We start from the raw sequence: 26,578 nt of genomic DNA on the forward strand, positions 1-26,578 counted from the left end.
CTCTGTGTTCAGGAGCCACCCTGTCAAGTGCAGCGACTTCGGATCCGGATGGAACACCTGACCCTGATTCCTCGATAACAGGGACGGAATCTGTTGCAAGCTAATTGGATGATCCTGGGAGAGTAGAAGGAGTTTGACTGCTGGAATGACCACTGGTGGCGTCAGAGGTACCACTTGTGTAGGAGGCAGTACGACAACTGGCTGCGCCTGCGGCAGCACCGGAGTTGGAGGTCGTGCAGGCTGTACCGAAGGTTCTGATGGAAACCTGGTTCTGTAGTCCTGCAGCATCATCTGTAGATCAGAGACTAGAGAGGCCGGCATGGCCACCATGTCCTGCCCCAAACCTGGAGGACGTCGCTCCTGAGGAACATAGTGATGCACCTGTTGGTCATATGTATGCTCATAGTATTCCTCTGTGTTAGTCTCTTGCAATTTTACATTTAAATCCGAGGGACTGTAGGCATCCCCATAATGGCCTCCATCTTCCTCCTCCTCATCCGACTCGTCATCCAGAAGCATTGATGGTGGAAGAGACGAAACCCGTCTAGGAGACGTCATTTCAAGTGTAATTTTCAGCTTCTGTATTGCAAATTGCATTTTCTGACCCGTCGACGGCCTCGTCGACGGTGCCGTCGTCGAAGGTGCGGCCGCCGTCGACGGAATCATCGATGGAATCGTCGACGGCATACTGGACTTCGTCGACGGAGTCTTTATCGTCATCGACGGTATTATCGTCGACAGTTTCGTCGTCGAACTCGTCGTCATCACCATCAGTGTCATCGTCGAAGTCGTTGTTGTCGTCGACGTAGTCTTCGTCGACAACAAGGCCGTCGACAGTACCTTCCCGGAGACCATCATCGAGGACGAGGAAGTAGTCACGGTCGACGAACCAGGTACCTTAAATGACGACGGAGTCGTCGACGGTCCCGTCGATGGAGTCAATGAAACAGCGGAAGCTTTCAGAGAAGAAATCGTCGTTGACATACCCGTTGTTTTTGTCGTCGACGGATGCCGTTTTCTCTCAGGCGTGGTCCCTGGATTGACTGCAGAGTATTTTTCAACAGTTTTTTCCTTTTTGGATGGAGGAGAAGTGATAGAAACCTCCTTTTTGTACTTAGTGGCTGTCACCAATCCAGCAGCCTGTCCCATCCTCTCCTTTTCACTTCCGTGAGGAGATTTAAGGAGACTAGCCCTCTCAGACCTGTCAGAGATCTTATGAGGGGCCTTGATAGGGGGCTCGGCTGAAGAAGAGGGAGAAGACCTACCCCTCTTCTTGGATCTCCGAGATGAAGACAGAGATGTTGAACCTTCTTCATCCCATGAGAGCACCTCCTTCCGAGTCTTCATCTTCTGAAGCCAGGTCAATAGCCGGCCCTCCCTGTCACGCAACGTTTTTGTAGAGAAGGTTCTACAAATCTTGCACACTGTGGCCTTGTGGTCCAGGTATAAGCAATAAATACAGCTTTCATGCTTATCTTCTACAAAAAGCCTCTTTTTCCCACAAGACGCACAGGACCTGAATAAGGCCTTCTTCTCCTTGTCAGACATAGTTTGTTTGTAGATGAAAAGTTGAAGAAATAAGTAGAATGGAATGGAAAACTGAGCAGAGCTCAGTGGAGACTCCCTACGTGCGGTAGAAAAATCTGAGGCTCTGAGCTCTCTCAGGAAGGTTCTATGGGGTGAGGCTGCTCTGATTGGTCCTGACAAAAGTTTGGTCTCTTTCACACAAAGAGGGTGATAGGATACAAAATGAGATGAGGCCTAGGCCTTTTTTTCTCTTTTGTTTCTATGGTTGTGATACTACCGAGGCTCCCATTCCGACGACGGGGAATGATACAAAGCATGGGAATCTATGAAAGTTCCAATACTGGGGTAAAGCAAACTTCCATGAGAGAAATTGCAAAGGGCAATTGTGCAATGATTCAAAAGTTGACCCTATGAGTCTTGTGAGAACAATATTGAGATTGCATGCTGGGGCAGGAGGAATCCTTGGTGGTATTACTCTTTTTAATCCTTCCATGAAAGCTTTGATTAAGGGTACCCTGAATAGTGACAGAAGTTGTCTATTCGGTAAATACGCAGCTACCGATGCAAGGTGCAAACGAATAGACGAGTAAGCTAGTCCAGTTTGCTGTAAATCAAAGAGGTGACAGATAATGCTTTGTATAGAACCATCTAAAGGATCGATTTTGTTGTTATTGCAGTATATAACAAACCTTTTCCATTTTGCTTCATAGCAAGCTCTGGTGGTAGGCCGCCTTGCTTCCTTTAGAATATTCATACATTCTGGTGTTAAGTTTAAATATCTAAACTCTATGACTAAAGGAGCTAGATCGCTAGATTCAGTTCTCTGGGATTTAGATGTCTGATTTCTCCATGGTTGTGTGTGAGGAGACTGGAGGTGAGGTGCAGCGTTTGATATGGAACTACTGACTGCTCCAAGAGGGTGTTGTACCATAGTTGGAGGGCCCATGTGGGAGCTACCAGAATCAGTGTGAGGGATGTTTGCCTGAGTTTCCGAAAAACACACGTAATGAGCGGGAGAGGTGGGAAAGCGTAGGCAAATATCCCTGACCAGTTGATCCTTGGAGCATTACCTTTTGAGAGCGGGTGTGGCAACCTGGAACGGAAGCTTGGGCATTTTGCGTTTTTGGCTATGGTGATCAGATCTATCTGTGGAAAACCCCATTGTTGAAAGTAGGGAAGGAGAACTTGGGAATGAAGTTTCCACTCGTGAATTTGCGGTCTCCTTCTGCTGAGGAGGTCAGCAATTTGATTGTTCACTCCTGGGAGATGTTCTGCCAGAAGATAAATCTTGTGATAGATTGCCCAATTGCCCAATTCCAAATGGCTTGAGCGAGTGTTGACAGTTGGAGAGTGTGTGTCCCGCCCTGTTTCTGCACATAATACATCGCGGTCATGTTGTCTGTTTGGACTAGGACAGCTTTGGTTATGGGGCGAGTTTGAAAAGCTTTGTGTGGTAGAAAAACTGCTAAATCTCTAGAAGATTTTTGTGCTTCTTGCTCCACGGGCCCTCTATTGTGTAACCTTTGAGATGAGCCCCCCAACCTGTTAGAGATGCATCTGCTGTGAGCACTATCTGTGGAATAGGGTCAATGAAAGGCCAGCCTTTTGATAAGTTTTGTGGGTTCCACCACTGCAGAGAGCGATGGGTACGGCCCTCAACCAACACTAGATCAGTTAATTGGCCCTTTGACTGATTCCACTGATGTGCTAAGCACTCCTGTAGGGGGTGCATGTGAAGCCTTGCATGGGGGTACAATTGCAATGCAAGACGCTATAATTCCCAGCAGTTGCATAAACACTCTGGCTGGTAAAGCTTGGGTGGGTTGAAACTGTAGAATCATAGCCTGAGGCTAGAGATTTAACGGTGTCTATACTGGCTTCTAGGTAAGATTGCAGCTGTGAAAGATGAAGGTCAGATTTCTGAGCATTGATGGTGAATCCCAGTTGATGAAGCAGATCTAATGTGATCAGTGTGTCATGTAGACAGCTTTGGTGAGTGCTGGCTTTGATAAACCAGTTGTCTAGATAGGGGAAGAAGTGAATCTGCTGTCTTCTGAGATGAGCGGTGACCAGTGCCAGATATTTGGTAAAAACTCTGGGCGTTGTAGTCACTACGAAGGGAAGCACTTTGAACTGGTACTGCTTGCCTGCTATCAAAAATCTGAGGTATTTGCGATGAGCTGGATGTATTGGAACATAAAAATATGCATAATTTAAATCTAGAGTAGACCTACAATCTGCTCTTTGTAAAAGTGTGAGAACCTGTTGAAGCATTACCATGTGAAAGTGTTCAGACAGTACATAATGGTTTAACTCTCTGAGATACAGAATAGGCCTTAGGGAACCGTCCTTTTTGGGAATGCGAAAATACAGAGTGTAAACCCCCGAGCCCTGGTGCTGTATTGGGACTGGCTCTTTTGCTCCTTTTAGTAAGAGAGATTGAACCTCTTCTTGTAGCAATTGTAGGTGTTCAGAAGACAATTTGTGAGATCGAAGTGGAATGTTTGGGGGATTGCTGGTAAGCTCCAGCCAATAACCATGTTGGATAATTCCAACCACCCATTTGTCTGTTCTTATGGACTGCCAAACTGGGAGAAATAGTTGAAGTCTTCCCCCGACAGGTGTTGTGTAGTCGGGGGGGGGGGGCAATTCACTATTTATTTGGGGAAGGGGAACTACGTGGTATGTTGCACTTACACCTACCTTTGAAATTGTTGCCTCTATAACCTAAACAAAAATCCTCGGGAGGAAGAGGACTGTTTGTACCTTTATATGTTGAGGTATTCTGGTCTGGGGATAGGGTTTTAGACCCTTCTCTGAAAATGGAGCGACTAAAGGAGCCTCTGCTGGACAGCGACTAGAGCACTCGCATGGACTTCAGTGTCCTTTTTAATCTTCTCGAACGCTTGATCTACGCATGGACCAAAGGAATGTTCTTTATCAAAAGGTGTATTGAGGATGGATTGATAAACTTCTGGCTTAAACCCAGACATTCTTAACCAAGCATGTCTCCTGAGCATGATGCTAGTATTAACCTCTCTAGCCTTGGTGTCTGTAGCATTTAGAGCACAACATATAGAGGAATTAGAAATAAGTTTTCCTTCATTTACTAAGTCCTTAGCTTTATGCTCATCTGGAAGATATTGAAGCAATTGCTCCATCTCATCTAAGTGCACCCTGTCGTACCTGGCTAAAACTCCTTGCGTATTCGCAATGGACCATTGATTCGCAGCTACACGCCTGCCAGAAGCGTCAATTAACTTGGACTTATTATCTGGCGGAGGAGTATCTCCTTATGTCTGGGAATTCATCCACTTATGAGCATTAGACACTACCAGAGAATCCAACGGTAACTGGCCCCTTGATGAATATGGGGTCTATAGGGGAAGCCTTATATTTTTTGTCAACCCTAGGAGGCAATATGCATGCCCTTACTGGGTCCTTAAAAATCTCATCATCATGCATTTAAGCATGGGGAGTGTTTGTGATGACCTGTGAGTGGATCATGAAGTTCAAAACTAAAAATATTCCTCTAGCGATTCTTTGTGTAATGCCACCCCATAATATTGTGCAGCCTTAGGAAGGCTTGGTGGGATGCATTGTCATCTGGAGAAGATGGCTTGGCTGGGTAAAGGTCTGGATCATTATCTGCTGGGTTGATCAATGGTATAATCTGTCCATGGATCTGTTGGGAAATGTATCCTCCCTCATCATCGGCATCGTCATCATCATCATCATCATCATGGTGAGATTGTGGAGAATCCAGAGGTGTAATTTGCAAGGGATTCTCAGGTAGAGAAGGAGGCTATGGAGGTGGTGGTGATGGTTGATGCAAAGGACTTGCAACAACAGATTTACTCTTTAAAGGGATCGTGTAGGAAGGGTCCTCACCAGGAAGCTTTCTTTTGAGAGGCGGCTTGGTGTGAATATGTTAATGGAACAATGTCTATATTCTGATCCCAAGAGGTATCTTTCTGTTTCGGCGCCAAAGTTTTCGGTGCCGGCGTAAGCTGGCCTTTTGGCGCGGAAGGTTTCGGATCCGAGCTGGACTTGTTTTTGGAACTAGATTGCTTTGGCTCCGAGGAGGACTTTTGACGACTCTGCACTGAGCCGGAAGACTTGACTTGGTGTTTCGGAGCCAAGGCTGGAGTCAACGCGCCGGAAATGTCGTTTTGGTGCCAACCTTGTCCAGAAGGCAGAGGAGGTGCCGAAACCTTGTGTTTTTTTGCAATAGTTTGTGGGGGCAAGGGGTCTTCACTACTCACGTCACCTTGTCCCTGCGGCAGTTCTTCGGATTCTAGGTCTATCTTGAGCTGCGAGTCTGAGTTCGGTGAAGTCTCCCTCCTCTTCTGCTGTTGATGTTTCCCAACGTCTTCCTGACCGGAGTCTTCACCGAAGATGTCCGGCGTGTCTTCGATACTTTGATGCTGCATCTCTCGCCGTCGAGCCAGACTATCGCGAAGAGTTTTCTTTGACCGGAACGATATGCGTCACAGTCTCTTATAACATTTCTTGGTGCTCGCATAAGTTGCACACTTTGTGTGAGTCTGTGCGGGGGGTACTTAGTGTGGCACCCGGGGCAGAATTTGAACGGAGTCCAATCCATCGATGGAGAGCTGACTCGGTGTGGTTAAGCCGGAAGTCCGCCCACGAAGCTGCCAAATCGAAAAGTCGATTCCATTGCCGAAACAATACACGGAGAAGAGGGAAACGCGTACGAAACAATATCGCTGAGGGTAGAGAGGATTGCATGACAAGGGGAACCCGAAGAAGGGTTTCAAACCGGAAGGCAACAGTACTTGTCCGAACCTGATAGCTGGAAAAAACAATCTAACAATAGAGTCAATGACCTTGCGAACTATCACCGAAACGAGGAGTAGCCTTACCTTGTGACTAGGAAAGACTTCTTAGAAGAAAAACAACTTGCAAACATGCGGACCCAACACTAGATGGCAGGAGTATGCAAATCATGTGTATCTACAGCACACATGCCTCGAACAAATTTCTTTTTAATCAAGTCAAGTATCACTTCATTCGATTTAAACAGTGCTAATCATAAAAGTACAGGACATACCGTTTATTGTGACATACATAGAAATAAACATATTAACATTATAATGCAGATAAAAAATTACATCTCAACAACTTAAATTTAAAACTCCAGATAAGAGCCAATATACATCAGAACATACATTTGGGTTGGATAAGAATTGCAAACATAATACGGCTGGATTCACTTGACTCCAGTGGGCGGATAAAATTATGTGCCCAGCCCAGCATAGCCCAGCCCAGCCTAGCCCAGCCCAGCCCAGCCCAGCCCAGCCCAGCCCAGCCCAGCCCAGCCCAGCCCAGCCCAGCATAGCCCAGCATAGCCCAGCATAGCCCAGCATAGCCCAGCATAGCCCAGCATAGCCCAGCATAGCACAGCATAGCCCAGCACAGCCCAGCCCAGCACAGCCCAGCCCAGCCCAGCACAGCCCAGCCCAGCACAGCATAGCCCAGCACAGCATAGCCCAGCACAGCATAGCCCAGCACAGCATAGCCCAGCACAGCATAGCCCAGCACAGCATAGCCCAGCACAGCATAGCCCAGCCCAGCATAGCATAGCATAGCCCAGCCCAGCACACCATAGCCCAGCACACCATAGCCCAGCACACCATAGCCCAGCACACCATAGCCCAGCACACCATAGCCCAGCACACCATAGCCCAGCACACCATAGCCCAGCACACCATAGCCCAGCACACCATAGCCCAGCACACCATAGCCCAGCACACCATAGCCCAGCCCAGCACACCATAGCCTAGCCCAGCACACCATAGCCTAGCCCAGCACACCATAGCCTAGCCCAGCACACCATAGCCTAGCCCAGCACACCATAGCATAGCCCAGCACACCATAGCATAGCCCAGCACACCATAGCATAGCCCAGCACACCATAGCATAGCCCAGCACACCATAGCCCAGCACACCATAGCCCAGCTCAGCTCAGCCCAGCTCAGCTCAGCCCAGCCCAGCTCAGCCCAGAGCAGCCCAGCTCAGCCCAGAGCAGCCCAGCTCAGCCCAGAGCAGCCAGGCTCAGCCCAGAGCAGCCCAGCTCAGCCCAGAGCAGCCCAGCTCAGCCCAGAGCAGCCCAGCTCAGCCCAGAGCAGCCCAGCTCAGCCCAGAGCAGCCCAGCCCAGCCCAGCCCAGCCCAGCCCAGCCCAGCCCAGCCTAGCCCAGCCTAGCCTAGCCCAGCCCAGCACAGCCCAGCCCAGCACAGCCCAGCACACCATAGCCCAGCACACCATAGCCCAGCACACCATAGCCCAGCACACCATAGCCCAGCACACCATAGCCCAGCCCAGCCCGGCCCGGCCCAGCCCAGCCCAGCCCGGCCCGGCCCAGCCCGGCCCGGCCCAGCCCAGCCCAGCCCAGCCCGGCCCGGCGTAGCGTAGCCCGGCCCGACGTAGCGTAGCCCGGCCCGGCCCAGCGTAGCCCAGCATGGCGTAGCGTAGCCCGGCCCGACGTAGCGTAGCCCGGCCCGACGTAGCGTAGCCAGGCCCGGCGTAGCGTAGCGTAGCCCGGCCCGGCGTAGCCCGGCCCGGCGTAGCCCGGCCCGGCGGAGCCCGGCCCGGCCCGGCGGAGCCCGGCCCGGCCCGGCGGAGCCCAGCCCGGCCGAGCCCAGCCCGGCCCGGCGGAGCCCAGCCCGGCCCGGAGGAGCCTAGCCCGGCCCGGCGGAGCCTAGCCCAGTCCGGCGGAGCCGAGCCCGGCCCGGCGGAGCCTAGCCCAGTCCGGCGGAGCCGAGCCCAGTCCGGCGGAGCGGAGCCCAGTCCGGCGGAGCGGAGCCTAGTCCGGCGGAGCGGAGCCCAGTCCGGCGGAGCGGAGCCCAGTCCGGCGGAGCCTAGTCCAGCCCAGCACAGCTCAGCGTAGCCTAGCCCAGCCCAGCCCAGCCCAGCCCAGCTCAGTGTAGCCCAGCCCAGCTCAGTGTAGCCCAGCCCGGCCCAACGTAGCCTAGCCTAGCCCAACGTAGCCTAGCCCAGCCCAACGTAGCCTAGCCCAGCCCAGCCCAACGTAGCCTAGCCCAGCCCAGCCCAGCGTAGCCTAGCCCAGCCTAGCCCAGCGTAGCCTAGCCCAGCCCAGCGTAGCCTAGCCCAACCCAGCGTAGCCTAGCCCAGCCCAGCGTAGCCTAGCCCAGCCCAGCCCAGCGTAGCCTAGCCCAGCCCAGCCCAGCGTAGCCTAGCCCAGCCCAGCCCAGCGTAGCCTAGCCCAGCCCAGCGTAGCCTAGCCCAGCCCAGCGTAGCCTAGCCCAGCCCAGCGTAGCCTAGCCCAGCCCAGCGTAGCATAGAGTAGCGTAGCCCAACGTAGTGTAGGCTAGCCCAGCCCAGCCCAGTGTAGCGTAGCATGGCCCAGGGTAGCATGGCCCAGCGTTACGTGGCTCCGACTGACTTCTTCGCATGCGTCTCATGGGGCAGTGAAAGAAGCTGTGCTATATAAAGCTACAGTGAAAGCTGGTGTGGGCAGTAATGAGGGCCTCCTCCTTGCCCTCAAGGATTTCTGGGACATGTAGACCTCTGCAGGCAGCCACCATTCCTCCCACGCGCCAGGGGAAAAATGCGTTATATAGTGCTCCAGTGAAAGCAGGTGCAGGCAATAATGAGTGCCTCCTTGTCCTCAAGCGTCCCCTGCATGCAGCCGCAATTCCTCCCCTCTTTTTAAACTTTGTGACCATTATAGACTAAAAAGGTTTAGGGATTATGGACCAATTCTGCTCAGGATAAAAGGTACAACAAGATTTTTATACAGATTTAGTACAATACCTTCCAGTTTCTTCACTCTGGCTTCCAATTTCTTCTTCCTAAAAGATAAACATCCATCACATATCAATTCTACCAGGTGACTTCTCCTTTTAAACATTTCAACCAGGACACTATCAAATTATAATTTAAAAAAGAAATTTGGAACAACTGTATTGGGTAGACACACAACCATTCATTCTTCAATTGAAGAGAGCACTGAGCTTTAAATCTCAATAAACCAAAGTGTGTGTCATAATCAGGAAGCAGAAGGAAAATGTTACTTGTCCTGTAGGCATCTGTTTATTGTCTGTAGCGAAATGAAAATTACATTTGTGGAGAGCTTTAACACCCAGAGGTGTCTAGGAGCAAGCCCAAAAAAAGGAAATAACCAAGCAGATGTGGAAAATAAACAGAGGAGTACGAATGATTGAAATGTCAGGTTTTTAGAGCTTTTCTAAAAGCAAGCAAACCAGTCTTTTTCATGAGATTAAGAGACAAGGAGTTCCACAATTTGGAAGTGCAGATCACAAAACAACGGCCACCCCAGCTTGATCTTTTGAATTTTGGAACTACTAGGTTGAAGGCTGAGGATGAATGTAAAGGTCAAGTTGGGGTATACCACCGAAAGCACCTTTTAAGGTATTAGAGTCCAGAGCTATGCAGAGCCTTAATTGTGATGCATATAGCCTTAAAGTCAATGCGCTTCTTGATGGGAAGCCAGTGAAGCTGCATCAAAGCCTGTGATGCAGACTGATGCTTGGGGACTCTTAAATGAAGACGACCTGCAGCAGTCTGTAGAATCTGCAGTTTACTCAGGAATCTAATCTGTATAGTGTGAAGAGCGCATAGTACTAGTATACTTTAGAGATAAATAAGAGTGGAGGCGGAATAAAAGGGAAGACTTTCCTAAGTAGCTTTAGCATAAAGAAAGAAGAAGAGATGGCGCTGATCTGACCTTCAAAAGACAGCTTATTGTCCAAAAGGACACTTAGATTTTTCGTTTTTATGACAGGAATCTGAGTTTGTCCACCCTTATGTTTAAAGATCTGGCCAGGTGGTTCACAACCAGCTAAATCCCTTGGCTTGTAGCAGCACGACATGGTGGTGGTGGTGTTGTCCTAGAGTACCTGTAACATCCTTTCTTTGTTGGTGGGCGGGAAGCCTTCAACACCAAGCAAATCACCTTTAACTTCAACAAGCTGATATGGAGTTGAGTCTCTGAAGGAGTTCAGATGACGCTGATCTACATCTCTCCCAGGTGGTATTTGGACAGAATATTCAGTTTTAAATACTGTGGGAAATATATTGTTTAAGAAATATCTGTACTACTAAAATATTGTGTGACAGAATATCGTCGCCAAGACTATCGTTTTTATGGTACATAACATCCTTTTGAAGAACACCGTTTTTTAATATCAATGTCTTTATTATAGTTGCAAAAACATTTTTTTAAATTAATTTTATGTTTCAATTACCATATTAATTTTAGGTGTTGGTATAATTGTAATTTTTTATACATAACGTTTGTAGTTGTTAGTGTTTTAGTAGTTTATAAATGTAATTACTAATTTATAATGTAGTAGTGGGTTGTTGAATTTTAGGTGAATAGGGTGCGAAGTTAACTTACTATAAATGTAATATACTTTTTTATTGTAAAATAATTTTTTAATTGGTTATTACGTAAATTACTTAACTGTAATTGTTAATTTATATGTTGAGTTTAATTTATTAATTTTAGTATATACTTACCTTTTACTATTTTTAATAGTATGTAATATTTTTCGTAGCGGGGTGTTGGGTTTATAAGGAAATGGTGGTAAGTCAATTTAAATAAAATGTATTTCATTTTCGATGTGACATTTTTTAATGTCATTTAAAATATTTGAATGTTAAATATGTAAATTATTTTGTTTTAAAGTTGCTTACCTTAAGTGATGTTTTATTTATTTTAATGAGCACAGGGTATTATGGTTTGAAGATATTAGTTAGCCTATATTTTATACACATTTTTATTTATGTGTATTGAGAATTCATTATGTATACTTTTATTGTACTATCTTGATCATTTGTTTTATTTAAATTCTTAATTTAATGATAAGCTTTTTTATAATTTTGAATGTGAAATGATTTTTCATTTCAAATTGTAATTGCTTTTTTAAGTATTTCAAAATAAATATGTTGGTACTAAATTTAAAATTGAGCTTTTTTGTCTTTCTTTGTAGCTAGGGAACTGAATAATATAAGTAATGTCATTAATCTTTTCTTTTAGTTTTGACATTTTTTTGTTTTTGTTGAATAATGTAGTATTTGTTCTATGTATTATCATTTAAATATTTTTTGTAACATATTGAAATATTTATAGCAAATAATTAGACAATGTATTCTTATATGTAATCCCTCTGCAGTGCAACTCCTTCTCTACTGTTGCTTAGACTGGAATGGGAATAGTACACTTAACCCTTCTAAAGTTCAACACTTACCAACTGTTGCTTTGATACTGGTTTGGGAAATAGCAAATGTAACCCCTCTGAAGTACAACATTCTCCTTACTTTGGCTTTGACTGGAGCGGAAATAGTAAATTTAATGTCTCTGAAGTTAAACACCATCTCTGCTACTGCTTCGACTAGAGTAGAAATAGTAAATCAAATCCCTCTGAATTACAACAGTCTCCCTACGTTTGATCTGAATGGAGTGGGAGTTGTAAATCTAGCCTCTCCAAAGTACAACACTCTCACTATTTTTGCTTAGACTTGAGTGGGAATAGTAATTTTGATTTGTCGGAAGTCAATTACTTTCCCTCTTGTTGATTAAACTAGATTTGGATTATTACAATTTTACCACCTTAACTGCTGGGCCTCTCCCCCCCTGGGGTTCAGTGCCAGTGGAGTTTGTTGCCGAGTGCGCCGATGTGGAACCAGGCTTTAGTACGGGCAAAGACAGTGGTTTCTCTTTGGGTTCGTCTTTTGTCGGTGCCGGGGATGGGGTTTTGGTAACGCCAGCAGGCTGGCTCGATCCAGAGTGGCCTGAAGGCTTATGTGTTGATTTCTTTGCCGGGTCCGAAGGCGGGCGTGGGAAGTTTTGTCCCGGTGTGCACCTAGGCCCGAAGGTGAAAGTGTTACCGAAGCCTTTTTATGGATGGGAGGGGTTGACGTAAGTACTTATGACTCGCTGCCCTGGAATGATGTCTTCGACGTCGGAGTCGTCGGCTTCGGAGGCATTAATGTTGCCCTCTTCAGTCTGCTACTGCTCCAGTACATTGATGCCTTCTTCGAAGATATCGTGCAGTATTGATGTTGATGATCGAGCCACGCTTCTTCGAGCCCGACGTTCCCGTACGGTTTTCTTGGAGCAGAAAGAGGAACAAGCTGGACATTCTTTGCCCTCGTGCTTGGGTGAAAGGCAGAGGTTACACACCTCATGAAGATTGGCGTGTGAAAACTTGGATCCACATTGAGGACACTTTTTGAAAGGAGTACTTTCCATGAGCTAAAGGGCCTGATGGCGCAGATCGGCCCAAAGGCCTGCGTCGACGACCAGAACCAAAGAATTCAAGTTTGTAGAGATGCGCGTCGAATGGGAAACGCGATCGAACACAATACCGAAGAATGGGTGAAGGATTGCGCGTCGAAAGGTAGATCGGTAACAACACCGAACTGGAGCGCGACGAACACATCCAAACCCGATGGCGGAAAAGAACAATCTGAAGATGGAGTCGATGCCCATGCGCACTATTGTCCAGAGGAGGAGTCACCTATCTTGTGACTTCCAAAGACTTGTTCCAAGACAATAACAAACTGCAAACATCCGGGCCCAACACCAGATGGCGATCTATGCATGGTGTGTGATCTGCAGCTCATATGCTTCGAACACCTTGTTTTCGGTTTCTTTTATTTACCTATATCCGGTCTGGACTTCCTGCCCTGGACGTCTGTGATGGAGACGATACCGGGAATAAGGCACAGCTATTTCCACAACAAGAGGAGGAATTATTTTTTTTTTCTTCGTTTTGCCTGGACTATTGTTATTTTGGCAATCAAAGCCTCTGAACACACTTCTGTCTCGTAATTCCTTCATCCCGTGGTGGAGAATGCAGGCATCTGTACACTGGTGAGCCAAAATGGACACACTTATACACCCTCTATAGGAAGGACAAAAGAAGCTTGAATGGGCCATCGAACGACAGATGACCCAGGCAGACAGGACATGTTTAAGGATGTTATTAGATCCCAGGTAGATGCTATTCAGAAAGTGGCTGAGGACCAGGTGCATAATACCTCCCACCAACAGAGTACTCGTTCGGGTGTCTTCGATACATCCGAACATAGCCCTTCAGAAGTACATTCCCGGAGAAGACCTGGACGCATTTCTATTAAACTTTGAGAGGGCAGCCACAGCCACAGCCACAGGATGACCTGTCGTGAAGTGGCCGTTTTTCTTGGCCCCCCTTCTCACAGGAGAAGCCTAAGTGGCACTTCAGGTTGCTAACGCTGGGGGTACACCCACTTATGAAGAGGTCAAATGTATCATTCTTGACCACCTAGGCATGGATGTGGAGTCCTATAGAGTCAGGCTCCGGAAGGAAAAAGGGACCCGGGGGACAACTCTAAGACATTGTTTTTTAAATTAAAACTGGCCGCAGACAAATGGTTGAAGTCAGCAGAGAAAACAAAGGAAGAGATCATGGACCAGATCTACCTAGAGCAATTCCTTGAAGCCTTACCCTATCCAACTCAGATGTGGTTACAGCAGCATTCTTATCTCGCTCTTTAACAAACCTTAGAGATGGCCACATCCTTTTCGAGTACACAACCCCGGGTGTCTCCCTGGGAGGTAGAAAAAAAACCTTGAAGTTACCAAGCACAAAAAAAGACCCTGCAACCAGTAAATGAACCACTGAGACCGGGGTCCTTCAAACCAGAAGTACCTCCCTACTGGGGACCTCAATGTTTCAACTGTGGCAAGTGGGGCCACATCGCCCAGACCTGATGTCAGCTGTGTTCAGAGGGCTTTTCTATACACAGAAGAAATGGGGACTTGCTTTTAGTTGAGTGTTTTAGGTAACGCAACCCAGACTACAGCCCTCCTAGATTTGGGCTGTTGTCACTCTGACACAAAAGGACCTGGTTAGGTCCTCCCAGCTAAGCCCGGGAAAACAGGTACATATTTGGTGTGTACATGGGGACGTTAAAGTATACCCAGTGGCCCGGTTACCCATACAACCCCTAGATGGACAACCAACGGTAGTGACTGTTGGTGTTCTACTGGACTTTCCAGAAGACCTCATCTTAGGAACAGAGAACCCCAATTTTCTGGCATTGGTTCAGGGGAACATAAAAAAACTGTGCCTATCACTTGTTTGTATATATTGTAGTTCTGAGTATTATATCCAATATAAAATAAACATCCGTTGCCCGGCTGGGCGCACGGATTTAATTTATAGTACTGACTCTAGTCTATGGATTTATCTTGTCTAAATATGTTTCCTCACTACTAGGACCCTTGCCTTTTTTCCAAGCTCTTGAGCGGCAAATGCCAGGAGTTTTATCGTTTTGCAGGAAAGTTGTATCGATGACCCGCTGAGGCATTTTATCACAGCCGCCCAGCAGGTCCTGACTTGTGTTTCTCTTAGGAGTGGTTTCAGGAGAATCTTCCTTAGATTTTGTAAGGCCGGGCAAATACATAATAGATGCAATAACGACTCTACTCCCTTGTCACAGAAGCGACAATCCAAAGTTGACCAGGTCCGTGACCAATTAGGGGTAAGGTCTTTGCTCGGGAACCACCCCAACCTCAATAGGCTTAGTTTCCTCTTGTAGTGATCCCTGAAACATTCTTGCAAATAAGATTGTTGTTTCAGTTGATTGTATGTTGGCATCACGAACCAGGCATGACTTTTGCCAGCCACTAAGCCTTTGTCTATTTGCAACGATGCTTGTTTAACGACTTTGTTGGTAATTTGTTTAAAAGCAGTATATGACATTGGTGAATGCCAAGCTTCTTCCAGATTTAGCGATAGGAGCGCTTGCCTAAGAGACTTGCATGTGGAATTGGTCTGCCTAGCCTGTTTTTCGACTTCTTCCCAGCAGAGATGGGCAAGCGTGGTATCTTCAGCGTCCCTCATGTGCCAATAATATTTGTCCAGGACCCCTTGTCTGGCCGGGATCTGATTTATTAATCCGTATTCCAGGCGTATTTGTGCTTGGGAAATATGTCGCGGAATAGAGAAGAGATTTTTAAACAATCTTGATTGAGCAAGGTTTAGCAATGTAGAATCCTTGGTAGCCATTATTTCCGAGCCATATGTGATTGTAGGCAGACATTTTGCTGCTACAACCTTTAGCAAGTGACCGGTTGAGCTTCCACTTAGATGTTTTTGAATGGTTTTGAAAGCAAATTGGAGTTGTTTTGTATTTGAGTTTGTAGGAGAGTAGGGTCTGCTATCCTATGGTCACCCCAATTTTTGCTTTTTGCTTCACTGGTTTTCGACTTAATGTGGCTGTGGGCCTGCTAATCAGACCCACAGCCTGCTGTTCTCTCTCTAAATTCACATACATGTACTATAGACTATGACCCGTTTTGCAGAGCAAATGCACCTTTCCTGACCATGAGGCTTCACCAGAGACTGAGGGAATCGTCTAATATAGCCTGGACCCGCCCGCCAGTCTCCAGCCGCCGACCGCCTGTGAAACAACGAAGAGCGGGGCTACCTGGAGGAGACCGGCGAGGGGCCTCGAACTACATCACCCAGCAGCCCTCACTGGGGTCCAGCGTCACCACTGAGCGCCAAGCGGCGCTTTAAAATCCCATCAACCCCATCGAGTGGGCGACCCGTTTTGCAGAGCAAATGCACCTTTCCTGACCACGAGGCTTCACCAGAGACTGAGGGAATCGTCTAATATAGCCTGGACCCGCCCGCCAGTCTCCAGCCGCCGACCGCCTGTGAAACAACGAATAGCGGGGCTACCTGGAGGAGACCGGCGAGGGGCCTCGAACTACATCACCCAGCAGCCCTCACTGGGGTCCAGCGTCACCACTGAGCGCCAAGCGGCGCTTTAAAATCCCATCAAACCCGTCTCGCGGGACGCCCGGGGCGAAGCCCGGGCAAAGGGCGGGCCCTCTGTGGCCCTCAGGAGACCGAGGAGGACGGGACGGGGCCACCCCCCTGAAATCCCGCCTAGCCGACATCAACTAAGGTAAATACAAAGTGCCTTTTCCATCCAATTGCACTTGCAAGCCGTAAATTTACCATCAGCAACATTGCTTACAGCCTGTAATAATTCGGCCAAGATGCATAAATCTAGAAATACCCCTGTGGCCACAAGATCTGCAACTAGACTGAAAGACGTTACCAATACCCCTCTCCCCACAATAACCGCCATAGACTTAATGCTACAAAAACCGATCAATGTAGTGGCGGACGCCATTCAGGATTCTGAAAGACGCCTTTCACTTACCCCAGATCTATGTTTTCCGGACCTCTCTCTACACACCACCGGAAACATTAACATACTGGACAATACAACAAATTCCCAGGAGTCTATTTTAATGTTGTCATTTACAGGGCTCCCTAGTCCTCAAACAAGAGACAACACACAAACAGCCTTGCCCATACCCTCTATAGGCAACAGCAGGAACAGCAGTCTTATGCTACTTGGTGAAAACGGCATTAATACTCATCTGTCACCTATAGCCCACCTACATTCAGTGGCCCCTTCCCCGGGTGGTTTAACATCTACAACGTCGAAACCTGCGACTCAAGTAAGTCGTATGATTAAGAGCAAAACTAGGCCCACTGGAATACGAAGCAAAAAAAAGTCTTCTATAGTTAAAAAAAAATCTCGCCTCAAGGCTAAACATCTTATCTCAGTTAAAGACATCTGGTCTACCTTTAGACTGGCCAAATCTGTCCCCGACACAGCGTCCTCATGTCCCTTCATAAGTAGTCAAGATCCAGACCTGATCATGAGTAAAGAGCCGACAGTACCCACAAATATGCCTACACATATCACAGTTAGGGCAGATCACACAATGATAAACACAAAATCACTCTTGAGTGACCTTGAAAGCTTAATCAAGTCCCTTCTGTTACCTATTAGCGAGAGAGTCCTTAATATTGAGAAAGCTTTAGGGAAATTTGAAAGGGCCCAAAATGATGCAACTTCTACCTTGCTTAAAACATTGAAGGCACCACAATCAATTTCTACCTTTACACCAGCCAGTAGTTCCCTCGCTTCAACTAGTAATAAAAATCTCAGGGCAAAGAAAGCCACAGCTACTTCTGCTAATAAGCGAAATTTGCCAATATGTCAGGAAAAGATTCTTCCTACTATCCCAGTGACAACTCCAGATGGAGGTATTAACGTACCCCATCCAGTGGCTGCCATCCCAAGTAGCCCTCAAACTTCATCTGACACTGAAATAGAAGAATGTGAATGGGCTGCTGAGAGCTCCCCGATCAAAATAGTAACAACTCAGGTAGAACAAACGAGACAAATCAAAAATCTTAAACAGGGTATACCTATAAAACAAACGGGTGCTACCCTGATAAAACCGGTGGTAGCTAAAAGACCCCTTCACATTAATCTTCCGCCTGAATCTAGCCCGTACACCATCGTAATGATTGGAGTACCTAAATTAGTGGGGGATAGGGTAGAATCTCACGGGGACCTAAAAAACAAGGTGAGCCATTGGCTTACAACCCATAGACCGATCCCCAAACATATTAATGGCCATATTACACACGTGAGAAGAGTAGATTGGGTGGGAAACAGATTTAAATCGACCGAGGGCGACTGCATTGTGGTAACCTTTGGGGATAGTCGTGCTGCCAGTTTTATTAGTAGCTGGAAAAGTGGTGTGACAAATAGCTTGATCCGCACTATGGCCTTAAGCTATTTCTACCCATCAAATAACCTCAGTCATCACCTAACACAAGTACAGTCAATTCATGGACAGGAGGGGTTGCTCGAGCCAATAGCTGATATCCAATCTAGGGTTTATACACGGCCTACTGGTCCACATACCCTAACAAACTTTATCGACTATAGGCAGGAACACCCATGGCTGAGTAGGCTAAATAGCCATTATAGTAGACACCAAGAGAGAAGTGAGTTTTTTACTCGCCCCCAACAGCAGCACTACTCATACTCTCATTACCCAGACACACAATACGGGGTCCCCATCTCAAATAGATTTGATGCTTTTTATGATACTGATTACCTAGATGAGATTGATTGACAAACCGTATACCCATCCTCCCATTCTATTTCCCCTGAGCCTTCAACTAGGGAAGCTCCCCCTTATAGAATATCACGCAACACATTAGAGTGTACACATGTCTCCACCCGAGAGGCTAGTGAAGCATCCAGGGTAGCTCCCTTAGTACAATCTCATGAAAACACACTGATTGTGAATGGGTGTAGTCATTCATGTCCCTCAAATCAAACCCAATGTATAGTCCCCAGTGGAGTAAATTTTTTAACTACTAGTAATGAAACGCAAGTACATTTAACAACGGGTCATGGGGCTCAAGCGATCTCTTCATTTACAAACAAGGCCCAGATAGCAGGCTTGGGCCTCACCGAACAACGTTCCATACATCTCCTATCCTGGAATGTAGCCGGTCTGGCTGTCAAGGTTAACGACCCAGCCTGGTTGGCTCATGTAAAAAATTATACAATCTTATGTTTTCAAGAAACTTGGCTAGTAGATGAAACCGTACACATCGAGGGCTTTCAAAGTTTCTTCCTACCGGCAGCCCCGTCAAATAGCGGAAGATCTAAAGGGGGCCTGGTAACTTATATTAGTCTTGCACTTAGCTGCCAGGTCTCAAACAGAGCATTGGACAACAGACATATTCAAACCTTGGTGCTCAGGAGTGGTAAAAAGGCACTAACCCTTATCAATTTTTACAATGCTGCGTCATCAAATAGGGAGTGCAATATTCTTAACCTACAAAAATTATTACAAGCAAAAGCGGCTAATCTGCCTCGAAGTATCATCATCGTTGGAGACTTTAATGCTCATCCTTGCGGCAATCCTGAAATGACACCCATTGGCCTTTTAGGCTGTAACAATAGGTCTGGTTTTCATTTTGACCACTCGCTCCGTGGCACCTGCTTCAACAGCTTAATTGATGACAGGAATCTAACTGTCGCAATGACTACGCTGGAGGACTCACATATATTTAATGTCACTACGAAGGCTATGGTAAAGGCTCCTACATAGACCACATCCTTCTCTCAAGTGACCTTGTTGATTTAGCCACTGACTTTGAAATTCAAACAAGTATCTTCAGTGACCATAATCCTCTGTCGATTAGGATTGGAGGCGGCCTTTTCGAACTTAGGAAGCCTCGTCCTGATCATGGCGTTCTAAAACCTATCAATGGAAACCGTCGTCTGAAGTGGTCAAAGGTTAACAGTGACTCTTTGTACAGCTCAATCAACACCAGTTGTGGTAATGATTTAGGCCTTTGTGTCTCTCCTTCCACCTTGCCTGAAGTGACCTTGATTGCCTTCTCTGCTGTTGTTGACAAAATTGGCCAATTGCTAACTGTACCAACAAAGGGTCACCATGATCACCAACCAGGGTGGTTTGATCAAGCTTGTTCAAAGGCCGGACGAGATCTAAAAAAAGCACTCAAGGCTACCCCAAGAGATCCTGTCCTTATAAAGTCTCTGAGATTTAAATACAAGACAGTCCTGGCAGCCCGGAAAAAAGAAGTGAAAGCTGGTATTTGGGAAACTCTATGCGACCCTGCAATTCTGGGCAATAGCTCCAAGTTCTGGAGTATCATAAACAAACCTATGTTCGATGACCCCATCAACCCTATGGTTGGGACTAACATACCCGAGGAAGAATGGATATCACATTATAGTACAATTTTCAAAAGTGACAAACCACAAGCGGACTTTGTTTTTAAAACTTCCGATGAAAATTTGTTGTGTTTTACAGTGGGGGAGGTAGTAAAGGGGATCCAAGGTCTATCCTGTAATAAAGCACCTGGCCCTGATGGCATACCATCCGATTTATTTAAATCAAATACCCTTTTATGGGCACCAGTTATCACCGCAGTTGTAAACGCCGGAATCCTGGCTGGTTGCCCAAAAGCTTGGGGGTCCTCGACTATCGTCCCTGTTTTCAAAAAGGGCGATCGTGGCAGTGTTACATGCTACAGACCCATATCACTGATTAATTCAGTTGCAAAGGTGGTGGGGGGCATTGTCCTAAATAGATTAACAGCATGGGCCAATGAAAATAATATACTGTCATCAATACAATACGGGTTCAGACCAGGCCACTCTACGATAACCCAATGTCTGAATCTATATTTAATAAACAGTAAATACACCCTAGCAAGAAAAGGGACGATCCATATGGCCTTTATGGATTTATCGTCCGCCTTTGACTGTGTAGACAGAGGCAGGCTTTGGGAGGTCCTGCTAAAAATGGGAGTGGAACAAAATCTGGTCAACTTTCTTGTTGACCTCCACTCGGATACAAGAGCAAATGTCCGCTACACTCATGACATGAAGGTAACAAGGGACTTTAGCATAAATCGAGGTGTTAGACAAGGGTGCATCCTCGCCCCCTTTCTTTTTAACCTCTATATTAACGAATTGGAGGAGCACCTACTAAAAACCGGCACAGACTATCCTTATATTGGTAAGAAGGGCATACCTGTCTTATTAGACGCGGACAACGCCGTTCTAATATCTAGAACGGCGCTCGGTCTTCAAATCTTGTTAGACTCTTAATATTTTTATGAACTCCCGTGGCCTGAGCATCAATAACTCGAAATCCTTTACAATGATGACAGGCTTAACTCCCAAAAAAATATACCCTCACTTTGTAAATGGGGACAAAATACCGACCACCAAGACCTTTTCGTATCTTGGTGTCCTTTTTGACCATAAATTAACTTGGGCACCAGCAATACAAAAGAAAAAGGGTGAGGTAGTGCGGGCCAACGCAGCAATACTGGACTTCTCAAAAAAAATGGGCAATAGTCCGGTGGCGGCTGTCCTGAAGTTATATCAAGCCAAAAGCACTGCAATCGCACGTTATGGAAGTGAAATATGGGGATCAGAATCTCTAGATGTCCTTGAAGTTACTGAGAATAACTTTCTAAAGCAGGTCTTACGGCTACCTAGGGGCACAGCCAACTTCCCAGTACATGAGGAACTTGGTATTTATCTAAGTGATAAGTTGGCTGTGAATCCTCTGTTATGCTGGCTAAATAGCTGGCTAAATACAGACATACCCCTCACTAGAAATATCCTTCAAGAGGCACTAGAGTGGGATGGCAGACTCAAGATCCCATGGTTAAAATATGTAAGAAGATGGCTCTTTGAACTAGGCCGACCAGATCTATTTCTATCCCCTGAGACAATAACTAAAACTGATGTAACCTTTGTTAGGAATACTTTTATGTTGTCCAGGTGCATGGCGCGGGAGGGAAATGAGTACAAGAAAAGTAGTGTGAGAGTACGTTCTAACTAAAACTTGTTTACACATGGAACCTTACCTGGCTTGGCCTCTGTCCGGTTATGACCGTTTTTTACTAACAAGGTTCCGATTTAACATGTTCCATCTTTTGCTAGCTGTACCAAGTGGAGCACATAGAGGACAAGTGTTGCCAGCTTGCGGCTGCGACAATAAGTCTCCGCAAGACCTGGCACACTTTTTATTCTTTTGTCAGTTTTATACACTCCCCCGTAATTTGTTTTTAAAACCTTTACTCAAACAGTTAACCTTTGTACAATTCAGACCTGCACTCTGCCACCTCCAAATGCTAAACAGTGAATGTACTATGTTTGTATGTAGCTTTTTAAAACTCGCAGTTAAACATAGAAAAAGCATGGAAGGGTAACCAATTTTGCTGCTGAATGTACTTTTATTCACACTGTATTTTTATCTTTTTTAACCATATTACCGTTTTTATGCTTGTGACTATGTCTGCTATAATATCACTCTTCCTATTTCTACTTTTACTGTATGGATAAATGTTTATGAAATGTACTTTTATGATTGTTATATGCAAACAATCGAATAAAGATATTACTACTACTATGTACTATAGGTACATCACCAATTTGGTACTGGACACCTTGTCAGCCCCTGTACCATGCACTATAGGTGCTCAGGGCATAGGTGCATCCAAGGCCTACCAGGGGCTGCAGCATATCTTTTGCCACCCCTGGCTGGTACTTAAATCGACACAACTGGCTGATCACTCAGCTGGGGCAAGGTGGTGTAATCACCCCTTGCTTAGATATAGTATACCTATATCTAAACCTATATCTGGACACATATATACCTATAAATCACTCCTATGGTAGGCCTTAACAATCCTGGAGGCAGAGTGCTTGGTTTTATGTGAGATGGTGCTCTAGCATGAGCTGAGCCTGTCTGCAGAGGTCGGAACCATTTCCGTGCAGCTGTTCCAGTGATACTGCCATACCATATACTCTTAAGTGCATTATAATCCTCGCGGTTATTGCTAACTTTGGTTTGGCTTAATCAAAACATGCCGTGTTTGGTGTCATACACTTTGGAATACTACCCCCTCGCCAGTTCTGGCGACAGGGGTAGCATTCCACCCTTCTAGAGGGAGAAGACATGTTACTTTACTTAAACGCGGTTAATTCTAACCAGAGCCTCAGCATCACAAAATGGATGCTGCTGCCACTGACACAAGTCTGACCTCCTGCTGCTGACCGAAACTTGGCAGGGGAGGCCTGGACAAAGGGTTTCCTGTCACAGGGAGGTGCTACACCTCCCCAGGCATGATATAGTGTATTGGGGCAGGGTGGGTTGAAAGAAACTAGACACTGCCTGGGGCACACAAGGTGTCCCAAGCAAATTCCAGTCAAACCGGTTCTGGGGCACTCCAGCCCCAGCTCTGGCACGAAACTGGACAAAGGGAAAGGGGTGTAACCACCCCCTTCCTGGGTCCCACCCATAGTAGGGACCTAGCAGGTAATCCAGCCCCTTGATTTGGAATAAAGGTAGGAGCTGTGCAGATGCACATCAGATTATCCTGACTGAAACTTATGAAACGAAACTCTGGACCCTTCGACATCCTACTCGACGTAGAAGACTGAAGAATCTCCCTTGTGGTCAAGGAGTGACCACCCTGTGCAAACAGGCACCATCCAGCACCTCGACGTTTGCTTTGTTGCAGTTCCCGCCGGAACTCGAGCGACAGAGATCGACAAGACCCAGCGTGCCTGCCTTCCAACAGCCCGATCCACAGTCCCAGCGAATCTGAGACCCGTGGAGGTGACCTGAAATGTGGGGCCGGCCATCTTGGAAAAACTACGAAGTGCTGACCGTGCAGCTCCCGAGGCTCCCTCGATGCTGTGCATTGGGGTTTGAGAAGCCCCAGCTGAAGCTCACCCCTCCACACTCATCGAGTGCTGCGTGGGACCCTTTTGCATTTTCCTGCTCGACGCGTTGGTCCGGTCGCTTGCCCGTTGGCTAGTGGCCCCAGTACCGACGAACCAAAGAATTTACACTGTTAGTCTGGTTGTTCCAGACTGGCCCTCGCTCCCCTAAAAAGGAGCACCCGCTCTGACCTTGCTGGTCCGAGTAAGAAGCGATCTTCGAATCCTGCGTGGGTTGCCCTTACCAAGGCTTGTTAACTCCAATCCGGAAGCTGACACCGCCGACAGCGAGAGCCTTCGTGGGACAGCTCGTGATCCACTCCTGGACATCCTCGGTGCCCCAGAGTCCACGTGGCAGCGGAGACAAGCTTCACGACAAGCACCCGATTGCGCCCGACATCGCCTGGTTCCTTCCTGGTTCCTTCCTGGTCACTGGCTAGTGACCCAGACTCTGTCCCCTCTGCTTTCAGGTACTCTACATCTTCGATCCACCCTTGGATCACACCGGACTCTCCTCTTCTGGCCGCCTGCAGCATCTTCATCTCCAGGCTCCATAGATCTACACGACGAAACCCGACACGCTTTTGCACCTGTGCACCCGCTTCCTGTGGGTGAGGTAACTCTTGAACGCCGGTGCTCCTGTAGTGGTTTACACCTCTAGTGTCTAAGTCTAAAGCTTTGTCCTTCTAGTCCAGTCGGAAGACACCTAAAACTGTAACTCGATAACTTTTACGCACCATTGACTTTGCATTGGTGCATGCGTGTGCTTTTAGAGCTGCACCCGATTCCCGCGGGCTACTCCCGTCCTAACTGCTGTTAGTCCAGGGTAGTCCCAGCGATTCCCAAGGCCCTAGGCCTTACCACTGATCGAATAGTGATACTTATACCACTTTTTTGATATATGGTTTGAGTGGCCACCGGCCCTATCCATAAACGTGCAACTTTCATATGTAAAACTGTGCTTTTGTTTAAACGCTTGTGCTTCTATACTCATAAAGAGTACAGGGGATTATTCTAGTAATAAATACATATATTTTTATAATATATAACTTGTGTGGTGTCCTTTCATTTGATATTACAGCATTGCATATGGTAAAACAGCTGGCTTCACATGCCCTCTTGTGTTAAGCCTTAGGCTGCTTAGTCCATGCTACCTCTAGGATAGCTTGTCTATAAGGTTGACTTACAACCACCACCATAAGGGATTGTTTGGACTGATACATGGTGCCCACAGAACTGTGGACATCATACATCAGGCCAACTTCTCACAGAGTTCCCGAGGTCTAAATGAGGTTTGTACTTTAGTTGGCAGTCTAGTAGGATGCCCAAATATTTGTATTCATCCACCTGGGTTAAAGTACAGGAATTAATCCTCCAAACAAATTTGTCGTTTTTTACAAGAGCTAGAGAAGCATAGGATGTTGGATTTTTTAGGTTTATTGTTAATTGTGCATTAGAGATGTACAGCACAAGTTGAGAAATCAGCCGTTGTAAACCAAGTGGAGTTTGTGAGAGAAGCACAATATCATCCGCATATTGCAGACTCGCTATGGGTGTTTGTCCCAATTTCGGTGGGTAGCCCTGGATTGTGCATAGGTTGCGCTCTAGGTCGGCGGTGTACATGTTGAATAGGCTGGGGGCCAGCATGCATCCTTGCTTTAGCCCATTAAATGTTGGAAATTTCTTTGTTCGGCACCGACCTTCCCTTTTTTTTATCTGGACCCAAGTATAGGAATATAAATTGATAATTGCTCCCAATAAGTTGGGAGGGGCGCCCCAAGCTTTCATTTTAAACCATAGTTTAGATCTTGGCACTTTATCAAAAGCAGCTTTCAGGTCTGCAAAGCATGTGTATAGAATGGTGGAGTTATCGATTGCTTTCTTAGCTAGGAGAGTTAGTGCTGATAAGTTTGTTAGAGTGCCCATGCCGGCCCGGAAACCTGTTTGTGTCAGTGGGATCAAATTTGTACTGCTGACCCAAGTCTCCAGATCTGCCAATAAGTTGGATGCATAGATCTTGGCCTCAACGTCTATTAGGGCTATTAACCTGTAGTTGTTAGGGTCTGAGCGAGTCCCTGGTTTGCAAATCGGTTGTAAGATGCTGCCACTCCAGGAGTCAGGAATATTCCCGGTCCTTAAACTGTTAAAAAACAAGGGGGATAAGACGCTGGACCAAAACATAGGATCTTGCCTAAATAGAGCGTTGGGTAGGCCGTTTGGTCCGAGGGCCCCATCTGCTCTCAGGTGGTTTATAGTCCTCAAAACCTGCTTTGGAGTAATCTGCTCGGTTTCTCCTGTATGTTCCACAACGGGAGGCTTGCAGCTTGCTTTGATTTGAAATGACTTTATTGGGTTTGAGGCTGGAGCTTCCACCAGTACCCGACTGTGGGTGCGGGATGAGTCTTTTTCCATGCTGGGATTCCAAGCTTCTGCGGTTTTTCTCGAACTGGGAGTTAAATTGTGCCCTATTGGGATGGCAGGTGTGTTATCTGTGCGCTTGTCCAGTGTTAAATTATAGGTTGAGTCAATGTGTGCGCCCCATATTTGATCTGTCATGTCAGAGTTAGACTGCTACTGTTTGCCATTAAGCATGAGGTTTATACTATGTATCCTTTACAGTTTTTCTTCCAGTGTGGGTCATCGTACCCGTTGTTGTTGCTCGACCTGTTCATATCACTGTTGAACTCATCCTACTTGTGAGGGGAGTCACCCTCTCAGTGCCCACATTGGGGGAAGGTACTCAACCCCAGGTGTCGCTCCACTGGCAATGTGGGGTACTGGTCGGTAAGCCTGAAGTCATCAGAACTGGTTATAGATACTGCATCCCCTATCAGGTGGATTGTTGAATGTTATGAGATAGACTGAGCGGTGCTCTTTGGTAT

The 26,578-nt window shown here is 46.7% G+C and overlaps 1 protein-coding gene across 3 annotated transcripts in view; it reads right to left on the minus strand.

Moving 5' to 3' along the window:
- Positions 1-26,578, minus strand: part of ICE1 (interactor of little elongation complex ELL subunit 1) — a 1,011,762-nt gene that overhangs the window by 754,059 nt on the left and 231,125 nt on the right. For all 3 annotated transcript variants that reach the window (XM_078687642.1, XM_078687643.1, XM_078687644.1), the window contains one exon: positions 9,327-9,364. In XM_078687642.1, the coding sequence (XP_078543768.1) occupies positions 9,327-9,364 (38 nt within the window). The remainder of the gene's footprint in view (positions 1-9,326; positions 9,365-26,578) is intronic.

This window comes from Lissotriton helveticus, chromosome 4_1, assembly GCF_964261635.1.
Source record: "Lissotriton helveticus chromosome 4_1, aLisHel1.1, whole genome shotgun sequence".
NCBI lineage: Eukaryota > Metazoa > Chordata > Amphibia > Caudata > Salamandridae > Lissotriton > Lissotriton helveticus.